Source organism: Rhinolophus sinicus, linkage group LG01, assembly GCF_036562045.2.
Source record: "Rhinolophus sinicus isolate RSC01 linkage group LG01, ASM3656204v1, whole genome shotgun sequence".
Classification (NCBI taxonomy): domain Eukaryota; kingdom Metazoa; phylum Chordata; class Mammalia; order Chiroptera; family Rhinolophidae; genus Rhinolophus; species Rhinolophus sinicus.
The window spans coordinates 73,215,252-73,231,427 of NC_133751.1; the positions used below are offsets into that span (position 1 = coordinate 73,215,252).

The following is a 16,176-nucleotide window of genomic DNA, read 5'->3' on the forward strand; positions in this document are numbered from 1 at the left end:
GGGACCCAGGAGTGTGGATTGCCTTGCTCATCTGCAGCAGTTTAATGTCGAAAACCTGTGCTGCTCCATGTCTTGGGGGATTGTGTGATGGCAGCCAGGGCCCCTCGGTGGGGAGAGGTGACCCACCGGAGAAAAAAATGGTTTCCTGCTCTGTGACCGAGGTGTTTTCCAGGACCCCACCTGTGCAATCTTGCCACATGGTTGGTTCCGTCTTCTCTTTGACTGCGGGTGAAGGCGTGCTCTTCCCCAGGAAATATTATTCATCAGCGACTTTCTGACTCAGTTCATCTTGCCACCACCCATTACTGGTGCTGCTATCTGCAGTAGCTCAAAAGCTGGGACAGATTCTATCTAAAATAGATCTCTGGCTGAGGAGCAGGTGGTGGTGGCGGCAGGCTAGAATGTCACACAAAGGCAACTTGAAGAGAAAAGCGAACACCCGGACCAGAAAACCATTTGTTTTTTAAAAGAAGGCATATGGAATATTGGATGTGTGGGTAGGAGTGAAAGAGGAAACCAAAAAAAGTAATTCACATGGATAAATGCCCACATACAGGAGAAAAAAATCTTGGTCCGATTCCAGTTTGAACCGTGTCCTAGGGAGGATTGTGCATGTTTAACAGGCAGCTCCGGGCCTTCCTGTTCACACTTCAGGCACCATATCAGGGGGGCTTGTGGAGGTGTTTGAAGACCTGCCCTGCTGCTTCAGCCACAGCCCTTACCACACACGGGGTCCTCTGGAGACGTTGCTCCATCTGTGATCCACTCATTTCAAATAAGGTCTTTGGGAAGTAGCGGGAGAAAGACCAACAAAGTCTGTTGATCTCATTGACAGTCTTTGGGGGCCACAAACCGATGCCTGATGAACTTCAAATTTAACTATATTTAATTTTCTAAAGCCTTTCTGAATTCTTCCATATTACAATGCAATTTGCATACCTAAGAGAGATCATCTTGCTTCTTAAAAAAGATGATTTTGGAGTTGAAAGAATTTAACTATTGATCCTTAAAAAGGGGGTTTTGATTTGGCTATACTGAGAGGAATACTTAGTTTAAAAAATATATACACAGCCTTCAATACACCCAAAATGGAAGTAATCCCTCAGAGTGCTGGATACGAATAGGTATTTCCTGCAGCCAAGTCCTTTCGAAAGGCTGAGGATTAGCAAAGTCATGCCCAATTTAGACCCAAGCTGAAATGGGAGCAGCACACATCAAAAACCAGAACCCTTCACAAGAGCTCGTTTTTACTCTAGGACTGCTCCTGGAGCAAGAGGTTTCTTGAGTCATTCACCCTGCCATAAACACCTTCCAGTTATTCTCAGTGCAGAAAAAGTAAAAGACAAAAACAAAAAACAGAGAAATCTAAAACAGCTTTTGGGGTACAGGGAAAAGGGTGTATACAACATCATTGAAGAGAAATACCAAGATTGAAAAACTTAAATTTCAGCCACATACAAGAGTTGGGATTAAGGTGAAGAAAGAAGGATACAGCCCAGGAACCAAAAGTCAGGGAACCACACTAACCACCTGGCTACCAGAATTCTCTCTCCAGTTAAGGCCAAATGCTCCATCCGTGCTCCTTGACCTGACACCTTCCCGGATTCCTAGGCCATGCAAAGGCTGTACGCAACTGAGGAGCTATCTAACTGCATGACATCTGTCCTGGAAACAACTCAGCCCGAATATTCCATAACCCAGGATGCACATAAAGGAAATGTACACTGATTTGCATCCTGGATCAAGCCCCAAGACTCTTCTTATCCCATTTTGTCAGCCTTAGACATTTGTGGCCTTGTCTTAGCAGGGCCTTCTTTTCTTGTGCCAAGATCTCTTGTATGAGAAAGAGCTTTAAAAGAATAAACGTCTTTTAAAGTGGGGTAACACATATCCATTTTCTTTGTCTTCCAAATGTTGATTATCAAGTTTTACATGAGTTTATACGGAACTTCTTCCTGTCAGCCTTTGATTTCCACGCCCACCCTCATCTCTATTGCATTTCAGTTAAGAATCCCCACTGGAGTATAGACCCCGAGCAGGTTATCTTGTTGGTACTTCACAGATATCCAATAGTAGACATGCAATGCAGACTTGAATTGAGTGGATTTCTATAGAAGCAAGACATGTGCAATTTGATGGACGTGAGGTATGGGTACCAGAATTTTTTTGGAACCAAAGCAAGGGAGGCGAAATAATTTTAATGGGCTTTGAAACAGAGACGAGGAACGAGGTACACTGTTTTTAAGCAATTTTATTCTAACAATACAGTTTTGATTTTGATTGATATGCAAAACAGGTTTAATGTAGGTGAGGCTAGCTAGCTTAGTACCAGCGCGTTAAATAGTTCATATTCTATTTACAAAAAGGGTTTTCGAGGGCTCATGCAGAATACTGTTCTTATATTTTTAATATACTGCTGTAAATACCCAAGCCAAGATATAGTATGAGAAAAATAAAAAATTAGAATTACTTTATAAAACATCTAAAGTTCTCCAGTATTTATGTCAAGGATTATATAATACCTTGGAGGAAAACAGTTTTTTAATTATATAAATACTTCCTATTAAATATATTTCAATAAATGCTTCAAATTAGATGGTAACTCAGTACTCATTTTTGTATCTACCAAGTATTATATTTCTATTGTTTGTATTTTTTTTCGGTGCTTACACATTCATTCTGGATATTAATTGTATCTAATTTGTCTTTTATAAGCACCACAGATATGCTCAACAGTAGAAAAGATTAGGAAAACAATCATTCTGCTTGAGTATATTTCTTAGAATTACATTCATGCTGGCTTTAAAACCATTTTGACTTTTGGACACTGAACTTTAAAGACTTATTTGTATAAATTTCCCCCTCCCCCCTTCATCTTCCATCATTCTCCAGACACTTTCAATTCTCACATTGTTCTCTTCTGACTCTGCAATACACAACTTGAGACAAAATGACCTTTGGTAAAATTCCCTAGGGTAAAGAAAGAATCTCCAAGTAGAGTGAGCCTTAAAATAAAAATTATCATTTTCTCTTCCAGCAAGGGATTTCATTTTATGCATTAATTTTTGGCTCTTAACCCAGAATTTCAGATTTTAAAAATCTTTCGCGCCAGCCTTCCAGAGGTCATCTAAAATGTTCTACCTTTTTCCTACAATAGATTTCACTCTTGCAAGTCTCAGGGAGGAAGAAAACACAATGGGAACAGGGTTGGAGGGAAAAGTGTAAAGGACATACAATAATTTATACAAGGTTTATATGAAATCGTTAACGTTTTAGCACTTTGTCCTTTTTTAGACATTATGTCTAGAAAAGAGAAAAGATCATAGAAAGAAAGACACAACCCCACTCCCGCCCCGCACATGCTAAGAAAGGGCCTTCATTGATCTCTTTAGAAAACCGGCTCAAAAAAGGGTAAACATAGAAATATCTAATTTAAAGTGTTTTCTAATTCCAAATGATCTTCACTCCAGCACTACTGTTCTTGTGGCTCATGGATTCCTTTATGCTTCAGACAGGAAAACATTGTTGGAATTGTGAGGTGATAAATAAGAAATAGTCCATATCAAAAGACTTGTTTTTAGAGGGTGTATTTGAAGTATTTATACATGAAATAACTATTCTGGGATATGCATACCTGAAGTTGAAGGATGAAATAGAGGGAAATAGGTCAAATACAGATGATGCAGGAATTGAGAAAATGTTATTTGTTGAAGCTGGGTGCTGGGTACAAGGAGTCAAATATACTAGCCTACTTTTGCATGTATTTCTCTATCATTTCAAAAAGGTGAAAAGATAAATTGTGGTTAACAATTTTATGTTCTTTCAGGATGCATGGGATCCAGTCAGTAACATTAATTTTAGCTCACTTGTTAAGAACCATTTTTCCTTGAGAGATTTTACGTCCTTCCCAAAAGATGTAATTATCTAATACACGTAGGACCATACAACCACACATATGTATACTGTCACCTTTCTTTGTTCTAGATTCTTTGGTATGGAGCCCACCACCACCACCTTTGATTCTCAGTAATTCGAAGGAAGTGCACTGGAGTATTAGAAAGTGTAATTCATTAGGCAGACTAATTTTATAGAAAAATGTTATAGTGCTACCTATATGTTAGCTATGTGAACTTATCTACTGTTTCCCACATCATCATAGCTCCTAAACAGCTTACCCCTAATGCATGTCCCTTAAAAGTTTATTTTAAAAAGAAAGTTATACTTAGCAACTCTTTTCAATATAAGCATATTGACCTTAGAGTTGGAATAAACATAAAATCAACAATTACCATTTAATGAGCATTTCCGCTACAAGATCCATGCCATCATTTCCGTATCTATTTCTTTCATCTTGGCAATGGCGTAAGGAGGTTTTATCAAAACATCATTTAGATAAGTGTGGTTCAGAGAGGTGAAAACACCCAGGGGTAAATAGGTGGAGCCAGAATTTGAAGCCAGCTGAATGTAAAGCCTGTTTGATATTTATTATACATGTTATTTATACTGTGTTGTTTCGAAGGATAAAAAAGCCCGTATCCAATGTTCTCAGGTTCAGGAACACTGTATTCAGCAAATCTGAGGTCATAGTTTATACTTTAGGTTTATGCAGTCTTACTATCACTTCCATAAGTTGTTCCAGTTCAGGAAAAGATGGTATGTTCATGTCACATTTTCCCAGGGAGGCGCCTCAAAGATTCTTGAGGAGCAGACTGAAGCATACCTCCTTCTGTCTGGTTGATTTCCGTTCCACACACACATCAGGGAAAAGCAACTGAGGCTCCTCAGACAATGGTGAATTTCAGACCAGAAGTTTAGGGGAATCCATCATTGACATTGAAATAGCTTACCTGTATGATGGAAGTATTTTCTCTACTGTTTTTAATGGGCATGATATATATATATGTAAAGTTTATTGGGGTGACTGGTTAGTAAAGTTACATAGGTTTCAAGTGTACAATTCTGTATTACTTCATCTATATATCGCATTGTGTGTTCACCACCCAGAGTCAGTTCTCCTTCCATCACCACATATTTGATCCCCTTTACCCTCATCTACCACCCCCTCCCCCTTACCCTCTGGTAACCACTAAACTATTGTCTGTATCTATGAGTTTTTGTTTCTTCATTTGTTTGTCTTGTTCCTTTGTTGTTTTCAGTTTTATATCCCACATATCAGTGAAACTGTATGATTCTCGCCTTTTTCGGTCTGACTTACTTTGCATGGTATTTATTATACATTGAAGGCACATGCGCTGTGGCCAGCGGTGTGAACGCAAATAAATATATTTGAATAATACCTTTAAAATATTTCAAATTTTTATTAAATATTTTTATTCAGTTTTAAGATCACAGTTAAAGTACTTTAGCATGTTATACACATGACTTACATGTGCAATTTTTAGAAATATCAAATTAAGTATAAGATTTTGAAGAAAGAAATTATATAAATGTGTATATTGACTTTTACTACACATACATCTAAGAAAGCAATAATTCTGTTGTACCATTAAGTGGAAATCATTTATTATATGGCATGTTTACACCAACTCTAAAGAGAACCGAGCCAATTTCCGAAAGCAAAAAAAAAAGAAAAAAAAAAGTGAGCGATTCGATCATGCTGAAACAGTCAACAGACTTAAGACCTGGTGGTCAAATGAAGCGATGGTTAATTTATGACAAGTAAGCAGTTCAAACCTATGAGAAAAGTTCATAATCTGGTATGTGGAATCTCAGGTGGTTTTATTTTTTTGACAAATTCCTGAGAGCAAGAGACTTGTTTAGTGCTAATGAAATGAGAAAAATGTTGCTGAGCATGTGCTGAGCTCCAGATCATGAACCTTCCCTACCCCCAGTTCTGCCACTCTCAGAGCACGAGGCACTAATGTGAGGTGTCAGGGAATATGAGCCAGCCCCTCTGGAGGCCACTAAGAGAGCTCAGCGTTAGTTCATGAAACATGCGTGCCTCTGCGATTTAGAGCTTGTGAGGTAAGATTTGCGGTGTGGGGGCGGGGGGAGGGGCGGGTTTGGAGGCATTGAATTAGGTCCTTGTGACTTAGTAACCAGTCCTGGCCCAAGTTATTGAGAAATCTTTGGAAGGAGTAGTTATGTTCACAACAGCTAGTTCTGTGCATAAAAATCAGTTTAAGGGCAGGATCAATTTTGACCACTGATGGCAACAAGAAAACAGTGGCCACAGAACTTTTAAGTACAAGGTTTCCTCTTTCAATTTATTAGTACAAATCATAACCACCACAAATAAAATTTGGCCAGAAGAGGAAAATCTATTTTTTGTGTGAAGAAAATATATATTTATATATTTTTAAGGAAAGCATAGCACAAACAGATGGAGGTGTATGAGTGAGTCAGGCATATTTGTCTTGTTATTCACTTTTTTTGTTGCTTCCTTGTTCTGAAATGTAAGGAAGATAATGTCCCCAGTGAAAAGGACAAGGTCATATATTATGGAGTATAATAAACTTAGCTATCACTTTCAAACTAAAGCAAAACAGTCCATCAAACCCTGAATACTTCACCAGACATAACTGGTAAGATGAACTGAACAACTGTTTCTCTTTTATTATAAGTATAATGTTAGTCAAGTAAGTCAAAGTAAGATCATTTGTAAAAGTTTCAAAACTGAAGTAAAAACAAAATCCAAATCTAATTCTTTGGGAATGCTTGTATAAATAAAAGCAACATCTAATTAACAATTAGTACACTTTTCATAAGGTGCAAAACAAGGTCCTATGTGGGGAAAGCTAGAATTTAATTTCCACCTAGCAGTCACTCTGAATACTTTATATGTCAAATGTAATAATAGCATTTGCTTCTACTGCCCATTTTCAGTGATACATTGTTCTCTCTGGAGAAGGCGGTTTGTGAAGTCAAAACACTGCAGTGGAAAATAGTGGCACTGAAGGTAGAAGCAAAAAGAGACAAATCTTTGAAACAGGAACTTACTGAAATTAACTGTTAAAGCCGAGGTAGCCCATTAGGATTGGCCTTATCTGAGGGCGCTGTGGAGCAGTGCAATCAAAGCCGAATCTCCTCAACAGCATCACATACACCCCAACTTTCCCTTTATAAATGAGGACTGCAGGCCTCGCTTGTCTTTCTTCCTTTTCCCCAGTGAAGAGGTGGTGCTTCTCCTCTGGTGTATGGACGCCAGCCTCCAGCCTCCCGCCGCTGGTCTCCAGAACACTAAGGATTCATACAGTAGTTTAGCAGGCAGCACGGTCCCACTGCTTCACATTAATGCCAAATGCCAAACTCGGAACAGAGCTATTTGATAGTCCCCCCTCCCCCCTCCCCCACACATACTGTATAAACAAAACGTGTCATTCAGTTTTCAGCTTCCTTCTGGTTCTGTATCAATTTATAATTTGCTTGAGATTTTACATAGGTGCAAACATTGTCATACGATGAGCCAAAGACTGCAGAGTGCAAACAAAATTTCATCTGACTTAGGCAGAATCGCATCTGACTTACTAAGAAAATGACAGGATTAGACACACTGGATTCTAAATAACGAGATAGACCAGTTCAGATGCTCCTGCTTGTTCATAGTGTTCCATTACTTTTTTTTTTTTTTCTCCAGCAGTTTTAATGGCAGGAACTAGCATATCAGTGGTAACGTGGGAATGATGTCAGCAGTTCGGCTTTGAGATGGCATTGGCAGAAAGCTCATCTGACAGAATTCAATAAATATATTTCTGATTATTTGTGGGGAAAAAGACTGTCAGAATTTCTACAGCATGATTTATCCTGTAAAGGGGCCTTTAATGAGTCAACCGGTTTTGATCTAAAAATCTGGGAACTAACCTAATTTGGGGATAAGAACCTGTATCTTCAGTGTGGCTGTGGGACATTTTTCCTTTTTCCTGATCTCATTACAGTAACCAAACAAATAAAAACTTTAAAAGGATGTCTTACAGTAATTTTTCTTTCACTCAGCTTCTTAAGAGCTGCAGCTTTAGTTACTATTATATACTCTACACACTTCAAAATTACATAGGAAATACCCGGAGTAACTAAATAAATAAAAGGCTAAAGGAACCGGGAACAGTACTGTGTCTCCATTTGAGACTAAATCATCCGCTTCCAGCATCACCGAGAAGGGCTAGGACAATTTTTTCCAAAAGATTTATATACAGGTTTGAATCCAGAAATTAAGGTTAAAAGTATAAATACTGATAATTTCAACTAAATTCAGAATGGTTTCAGAAAGATATGATACAACAACAATTTAGAATAAAACAAAGCAGAAGAGCATCATATTTTGGTTTGCTTGAGATATACATAAGGTGCAACAACTTTTTCTCTTGAGGATGCTAGTGGGACAAATGTTAGTGTAGATGGTGTTTGCTGGCAGATTAAGGTACACACCGTAGCAATACGATTTTCCAAAATAAAGAATGAGAGAAATGAAATGAAAATGATAAATGGGGGGAGGGGGACTACATGTTGGTCTGAAATATTTGTGCTAACAAATGTTGTTACCTGAAAAATACCAACACCCCTTTCCAGTGGATTCAGGGCATGAGAAAAGCACTAATATTGAAATCAAGACGTCCACTCAGAAAAGACAAGGCGAGTATCTAAAGGACTATAAAGCTTTGCAGGATTTCTGCTACTCTCAGTGCCTAGCCGCTTAAAAATTTAAGCATTTCTACAAAAAGGTTTTTGTTTTTTAAGTATCTGAAAACAGTCAGGTCCAGTAGGTTGCCCTACCCCTCCCACCCCTGCCTAAGGGAAAAGCCACTGAGGTTTAGGAAAAGCAGATCAAGTAAGATATTAATCATATAGAAAAAAGTAATCTTTTGCTTTGCTTCTTTTTAAAAAAAGGTCCCATGAATATACAGCAATGTCTTGAGGAACTCTAGTGAAAGGTAATCAGAGGACTGGAGGAGGATGCTCTGGCAAAAAGACAATCTATTCTAACATTGTTCTACAGCGTAACAAGTTAGTACCATTGTCAAGGTGCATGTTCTGCACCAAACAATTTCTGTTGTTGGTTTGGTTTTTGTTTTCTGTTTGTTTGTTTTTATTTTTGGATTTTAGCTAATAATAATTTTAAAATCACTGCTAGCAAGTGGTCCAAAAACTCCCAACAGCCACCAACACTGGGACCCAGCGATTTCCAAACATTCACTGTGTTTTGAGATTTAGAAAATATTAATAAAACAGCATCATAGTAAAAACATCATGCTGCAATCTGGGGCTGCTCACCTGATTTATCTCTGTGTGAATGGGGTTAAGTTTTAACCTCTGATTAACCTTGCTGACTAATTCCTTCTCCACGCCCACAATGAGTACGCATTTTGAGAACACCCTTCCAATGCTCTGCTGCCCTCTTCACCTGCTTTTGAAAAAAAACATCTCTCTAACTAGTCTTCTTCAATTTGTATGTTGTACGTATTTTCCAGCAGTAAAACTGAAGTACAACCATGAAAAGCTAAACCTAGTCAGTACTAGTAGAGTCATTTTTTATATGGCTATTAGGTCAAATTACAATTAGAAAAAAAATCATTACAATTCAGTCAAGTATAAATAAGAAAGCTAGATAAAACCTTGTAAACTGTCACCATTTAGAGATCTAATTCAAAAGCTTCAAACTTGAACTAACACTATCAAAATTCTGCCAGTTTGAAAACCACTAAAAATTATTGCTGGAATCCAATAATTGAAATTTGGTAGTTTGTGCTGCAATGCAAGAGTGGGGAAATACTTTGTGCTATGGAACAAATACCCTGTAAAATCTGTAGCCTCTGACTAATTTTGATTTATCACTTTGTATCTGTTGCTAAGAAACAAGACACTGTGAACATCAGGTGGTTAAGTCAATATGTTGAATGTTCTAAGCCAGTTAAACCACTTGGTACTGGCATATATACGGTTGGTTTTTATGTTCAAAAGCAACAAAATACAAAAAGGAAAGAGAAACTTGCAGGTGGATCTATGACTGACAGTCTCACTCTGGTCAGGAATACTTCCCTTAGCATTTACTTAATACCTCCCTAACAACACAAACTCAAAATGGCTCTAAAAACCTGCAGTGCCAGTTAGGCTGTGCATAGCAATTGCTACCCGTCCAATCTGGGATGGATGGAAAAGGTCTGTGGCTCAATGTCCACAGGAAGTGAGTGTCTTCAATGTGTTCAGAATAGTGAAGCAATACTAAGGTCACTTCTGAATAATAGTTTTCTCTTTTTTTGTTTTTTTTTTCTTTTTTTTGTTTGTTTGTATGAACGATCCATTGGTCACTTCGACCCTTGTGTAAAAATAAAAGAATCCTCAAGGCATGAAAACACCAGTAATCTGTAATCTGCAGGACTCTTTCCCCTGTCTGGGAAAATATTTGCCACAATTTGCCCCAAGTAAATTCTTGGTCACTCAAGGCTAAGAAAAAAATTCAGTTTGTAAGAATTGTAAATTTTCTCTCTCTCTCTCTCTCTCTTTTTTGCCAGCAAACTACCACTCTGGTGGCAAATATAAAAGTGCAGAATATATGGACCACGAGGCCGAGCATACACCGCTAACAATGGTACATCTGCCTGCCCGTGCTGTGAGAGTCTCAGAACAGGCTTTTTAATATTATTCTACAATATAAATGTAGGTATAACCTATTATATAAACCATCTTAGAACTCAAATCTTCCATGTACAAAAAAGACTAAGAATATCTAATAATAACTAGTGCAGTGCGTCAGTTTTTGTGTTTTTTTTGTTTGTTTTTGTTTTTTGTTTTGAAAGAATAACTAGGTAATATACGAAACTAGTTTCACACTCTCTGGTTGGTAAAAGAGATGCTGAATGAGCTACAGTAAAGGCAGCCTTTTACCAAGTTACCCCCTATTACCGTCAAAAGCCTTCAATAGAAAGCAAAGCTCTAGGATCATTCCATTTCTGCTCATTATCAGACAGGTAACATCACCCTCAAAGACTCTGGGTTCTGAAAGAACAAATGGGCCCAGGAGGCTAACTTCTGCTTCAAGTGAATCTGGGCCGTGTAGGGCAACAAGCACTTGTTTGCAGTCTATATTTTCCACCATATGGATTCACTAGCATCCCTCGGTAAAGACAAGGCTAGGGTAGTAGGTAAAGCACAATGTTTTACAATTAAAGGGCGTATCACTGGTCAGCGCAGGAAATAAGTACAGGAGCCTGTGGCATTTCTTTTGGCTGTCCATCATGGGTGAGTTGAGTTGACCTCTGACCTCTGAAAAGCAAGAAGAAAAAAATCACTTATTCAGAGTGTGTTATCAGAAATAGGAGGGAATGATAAATAACAATATCTTATTTAATAGCTACTTCTGACTTTTTATTTGTCATTTAATTAAAACCAATTTTGTCCTCAGAGCTTCTTTCTTTATATACATGTGTGTGTGTGTGTATATATATATATATATATATATATATATATATATATATATATGTTCTATCTATCTATCTATTTAAATTTATTGGAGTGACAATGATTAGTAAAATTATATAGGTTTCAAGGGTACATTTCTATAATACATCATCTATATATCACACCCAGGGTCAGTTCTTTTTCCATCACCATATATTTGACCCCTTTTCCTACTTCTACCACCCTCTCCTCCCCCTTTACCTTCTGGTAACCACTAAACTGTTGTCTGTGTCTATGAGTTTTTGTTTGTTTGTCTTATTCATTTGTTGTTGTTTGTATTCCACATATGAGTGAAGTCATACGGTTCTTGAATTTTTCCATCTGACTTATTTCTCTTAGCATGATAATCTCAAGATCCACCCATATTGTCGCAAATGGCAGTATTCCATCTTTTCTTATGGCCGAGTAATATTCCATTGTATATATGTTTTTTAAAGGATTTCTTACTTCAATTTCCCTCATACAACTCAACGACATGTTCTTTCCCCAACTGACCATCTCCATCTTGTAGAGACAAAACCTGAAGCACCAACAGATTTGGGGAAATTCCCTACGTGGTAAAGTTTAAGTCAAGGGCTGAGGCTCTAGGACAATAGTCTTCCTCTTGATCCATTGATATCAAAAAAATGACACATTCTTTTCCTTGACTTGCCTGAGGAGAAAACTCTCCTACTGGTAACTTCCAGGATCTAAAGATATAATAATAATAAACCCAATTTAAAACTTAAGGCCAATAAAAGCAATGGTCTCTGAAGAGAAAGATGTAGACTGTGACTCTAAAAAAGTAAATGAAAACACTGAAATCTTCTTAACATAAGAAAAGTTTCACAGGCATATGAGAAGTGTATGGAAAAAGGGAAGTAGGAACTGAATTTTAGAGTGTGAGAAAATCTAGTCAACTTGGGCCCAAATCAACTGGAACTGCCTGGAACACAGCTGATTCTTCATTCAGCTTTTGTTTAATGAGTAGGACAAAATATGACTTATTTCACGGGTATTAACAAAACTGTTCCAAATTCTTGGTAACTTTTACAGAGCTTCTCATTCTAAAAAGATATAACTGGCCACCTCCTTGACATTTTCCAACAGGCTTACCAAGCCGATGCACACGCACGGCTCTGGCCTAGAACGGTCAGTAGTGCACAGCACTGTGCTGAAGACATGTGACGTAGAAGGAGAAGGAGGTCCTAAGCACTGTTTTCACTGGTTTCAGCAATTCAGTATAATATGTTCCCCAGATTACGTATAACAAAAGGTGCTATTTTAAAATTCAAGTGATATCGGCTCCATAACTATGTCCAATTTCTTTCTCTTGATGCACAGAAAAGAAAAAAAAAGAGGTAAATGACAACATTTGGAGATTTCTGAATCCAATGATCACTTAGCCTGAGATATTAGGATTTCAGAAAAACAAAACGTGTGTTATAATAAAACCTCTGGATTAATCTGTTCATTCATGTGGGGAGGCTGTAAGTACTCACTGCCCAGTATGTTCAATTCTGTTCAAGAAAGATAAAATTAAAATGATATTTTTCACTTTTAAAATTGAATATGTAATAGTATTACAAAAGCCAAAAGAATTTTAATAAGTCTTAGAAAAAGAAACATAAAAAGAAAAAAATAAGGAAAGTGGAAGATGGAAAGTACAATGTACAAAGAGAGAGAGCAAGAGGGAAAGAGAGAAACTGGGGTGAAAGTAAGCTTAATCACTGGGAAAAAAAATGGGACAGGAGCATGACGGGAGAGAACAATGTGGCTGCAACTAACTGATGGTTCCAGTTCCCATTGGAAGTGTCCCGGGAGATTCTTCTTGACTTTCCATGACATGATGGATACTTGCTAGAGCAGCACACTGGAGCAAAGGCCATGACATTGGAGTAGAGCAAAGACTTGGGTTCCAATATGAACTTAGTTTGGCTGTGTGCATTTGGCAAGCTAACTATCTGGACCATCACTCAATAGGACAAGAAGGACCCACTTGGCAGGGTGGAGTTTAGAATTAATTTAATGAACTTTCCTCCTTATAAAACACCTTGTAAATAAACAGGCTCTCAACAAAGGTTTATTCAACTTCCTGTTTCCTGCATTTTCTGAGATGGCCTTTCTACATCGGGTTTCTGGACTTAACGTTAAGATTTCTTGTGGCAAGAATGCAGGTAACATATTTCTCCCCCTATCTCTGCTGATCACCATCATCAACTAACTAATGTGCAACCAGGTACAATTACATTAAGCTGTCTTTCTAGATATTAAGAAAACTAACCATTTGTTGCATTGAGAGTAAAAGTCCTATAAGCAACATTGTTCTTTTTAATGGGAAGGTTAAACAAACAACCCTTTACTTATGTCACGTTTTCTATGCCTGCTGGCTAATCTACACAGTCAGACTTCAAGCACATGCCATGCATTCCTGCACGCAGTCACCTGTTCATTCATCCATTAATGTAACAGGAACTAAGGAGTTGGGGACGGGAAGAATAAAAAAGTGCTTTATTTTCAAAACATACTGGAAGGAGACAGAAACGTTAACAAATAATTACAAACCAATGTGACAGCAGGTGGTCTAGGAAAGCTATGCATGGAGAGTACAGAGGCTTCAGGAGGAAGGCTCAGAAAAGAGGACAAAAAACTAGAGATGGAAGGAGGAGCCATTTGCCTGGAAAGAGGAGTACAAAGGCTAGACCTGGCTTATTGGGACAGGAGCAAGCGCGTGATTCCACGCGACTGCAGGGCAGGCAGGAGAGGTGGAGGTGGTGAGAGTGGAAAGGTGAGGCTCTTTGCTGTTGCAAACCGGAAGTCGTGGAAGGCTGGTTAACAGAGCAATGGTGTGACCATAGTTATATTAAGAGGGGACCGCTGGCAGCAGCGAGGGTGACTGTGTGGTAGCCTTTTCTGAGCCCTGGATTATGATGCCTTCTCTGAATTCTTATATTAGCTCTTATTTCCACAATGTCTGGGGGGCACTTAGGAACACTCAGGCATATATTGAATTCCTTCTGTATGCAGGAGTTTGTCCTCTGCACTCCACTGTACAACTCCACGAGTGGAGAAGTGCCTTTGTGTGGCTCCCTCAGAGACTTGAGCAGATTTTAACAATGTCTGTCAGCATTCACTTGCTGTTAGGCGCTGGCAGTGTACACATGAAAAGGAATTTGACTTCCTGGAAATACCTAGAGGCTATTTGTGAGGAAGCACTGGAACTGTAATGTGACAGGTAAAGACCAAGAAGCAACAAAGCTTACACCAGGGTCTCCTAAACGTGGATGTGAAAAAGGAGAATGGAGCCCGCCAGGAGGGTATACAAGTTGTACTAGATTTCAAGCTCTCTGTACTGAAGACTGAAAGGCTAAGAAAGTAACTCATCTGTGGGTAATCCACTCTGAATAAAAATATGAAATATTTGAGTTTATAAAAGGTTTTTTTGCCTTCCTAAAGGATCCATTAAGTAGCAGAATGCCCAATTATGCACTCAGAACTTACTATGTTTTCTATAGGGCTTCAATGAGTTCAAAAGGCTTTCACATCTATGGTCTTGGCTGATCCTTACAACTCTGTGATTTTTTTGGGGACAGCATTATGCTCAATCTAAGACGAGAAAACTGAGGCCTAGAGCAATAAATTACTTTGTAGCAAACAGAGAACTGAAGACAAATCCAGGCCCTCTGCCTGCCCTGTCAGATGCCAAGACGCTCTTTTTCCAGAACCATCCTGCTGTCTTCTGCTGGTACCACCTTGCCACTAACACCATCCTTAATGGGGGCGTTTACTGCGTGCTAGCACTGGGACATTAATGAGTACCACTTACCCCCTTTTATGGAAGACAAAATGGAGGGTAAAGAGGTGAATGATCTTGCCCCAGACCTTGCAGTTTGCAGGTGACAGAGTTAGGACTCAAACCCAGGTGTGAGACTCGACTCCAGATTTCATACTTAATGATTAGATAGTAATACTGCTTCTCAGTTCTCTCAGGCTTTTTATGGAAATGAAGTCTAGCCACAGAATAAAAATGTATTCAAAATAAAATACCTGGCAAGTTATATCCCCTTATATTTTCCCACACTGCCAATTAATTAGCACATATACTTTTGTAACATGTCACATAAACAAAAGTGCTCTCGACTCAAGTCTTATGAACACTGATACACTGTGAAAAATACCCCAAATCTCATCAGGTTTCTCTGTCGCTTCGCCATCTGTGTTCCGTGGAAGGGAGTGAAGTTGAGTGGGATCCCCGGGACCCCAGTGGCAAGGCTTTGCGTCACTAACCTGTGCACATTTTCCATGGCGGCGACTTCAGCCAGCGCCGCCAGGCTAAAAAACGCAGACACCGCCGGCATCTCCGGAGTGCTGCTCCGCGTCTCGGTGGCCTCGCTGCCGTGTGCACATTCCTCACTGCAGCCTGTCCCGGGGACTTTAGGGAGACGCCTCTGCAGTTGTTCCTTTGGTTTGTCATCTGTAATGAAAGGGAAACCCATCACGAGGGGATCCTTCTATTCTCTCCAGAGAAAACTCTGTGCCAGACAATCTGAAATGAGCTAATACTCTTTCCTGTTCACTTCTGTCATCCACTGAATATTAAGGTTTTTACAGAAGCTACTCTTCCATGGTCACGAAACTCTTTCATTAAGCTCAACTGCAACTATGGGCAGCGCTGCGCCCCGAAGCTGAGCAGACGAGAAGCTGTGTTTTATCCAAGGTCAAATAAGTCAATCTTGGAGAGAAGGAAAAATGGACTTTGGCCAAAATAAAACGCAAGCGCCATCT

At 38.9% G+C, this 16,176-nt stretch overlaps 1 protein-coding gene across 31 annotated transcripts in view; it reads right to left on the bottom strand.

The window, feature by feature from the left end:
• Window positions 1-5,294: 5,294 nt before the first annotated feature.
• BBX (BBX high mobility group box domain containing) overlaps window positions 5,295-16,176 on the bottom strand; it is a 245,408-nt gene continuing 234,526 nt past the window's right edge. For 30 of the 31 annotated variants that reach the window (XM_074332334.1, XM_074332388.1, XM_074332428.1 and 27 more), the window contains 2 exons: window positions 15,679-15,865; window positions 5,295-11,217 (listed from right to left, as the gene is read on the bottom strand). In XM_074332334.1, the coding sequence (XP_074188435.1) occupies window positions 11,130-11,217; window positions 15,679-15,865 (275 nt within the window). In that variant the 3' untranslated portion in view covers window positions 5,295-11,129. The remainder of the gene's footprint in view (window positions 11,218-15,678; window positions 15,866-16,176) is intronic. The other variant, XM_074332306.1, reaches the window with a different exon arrangement.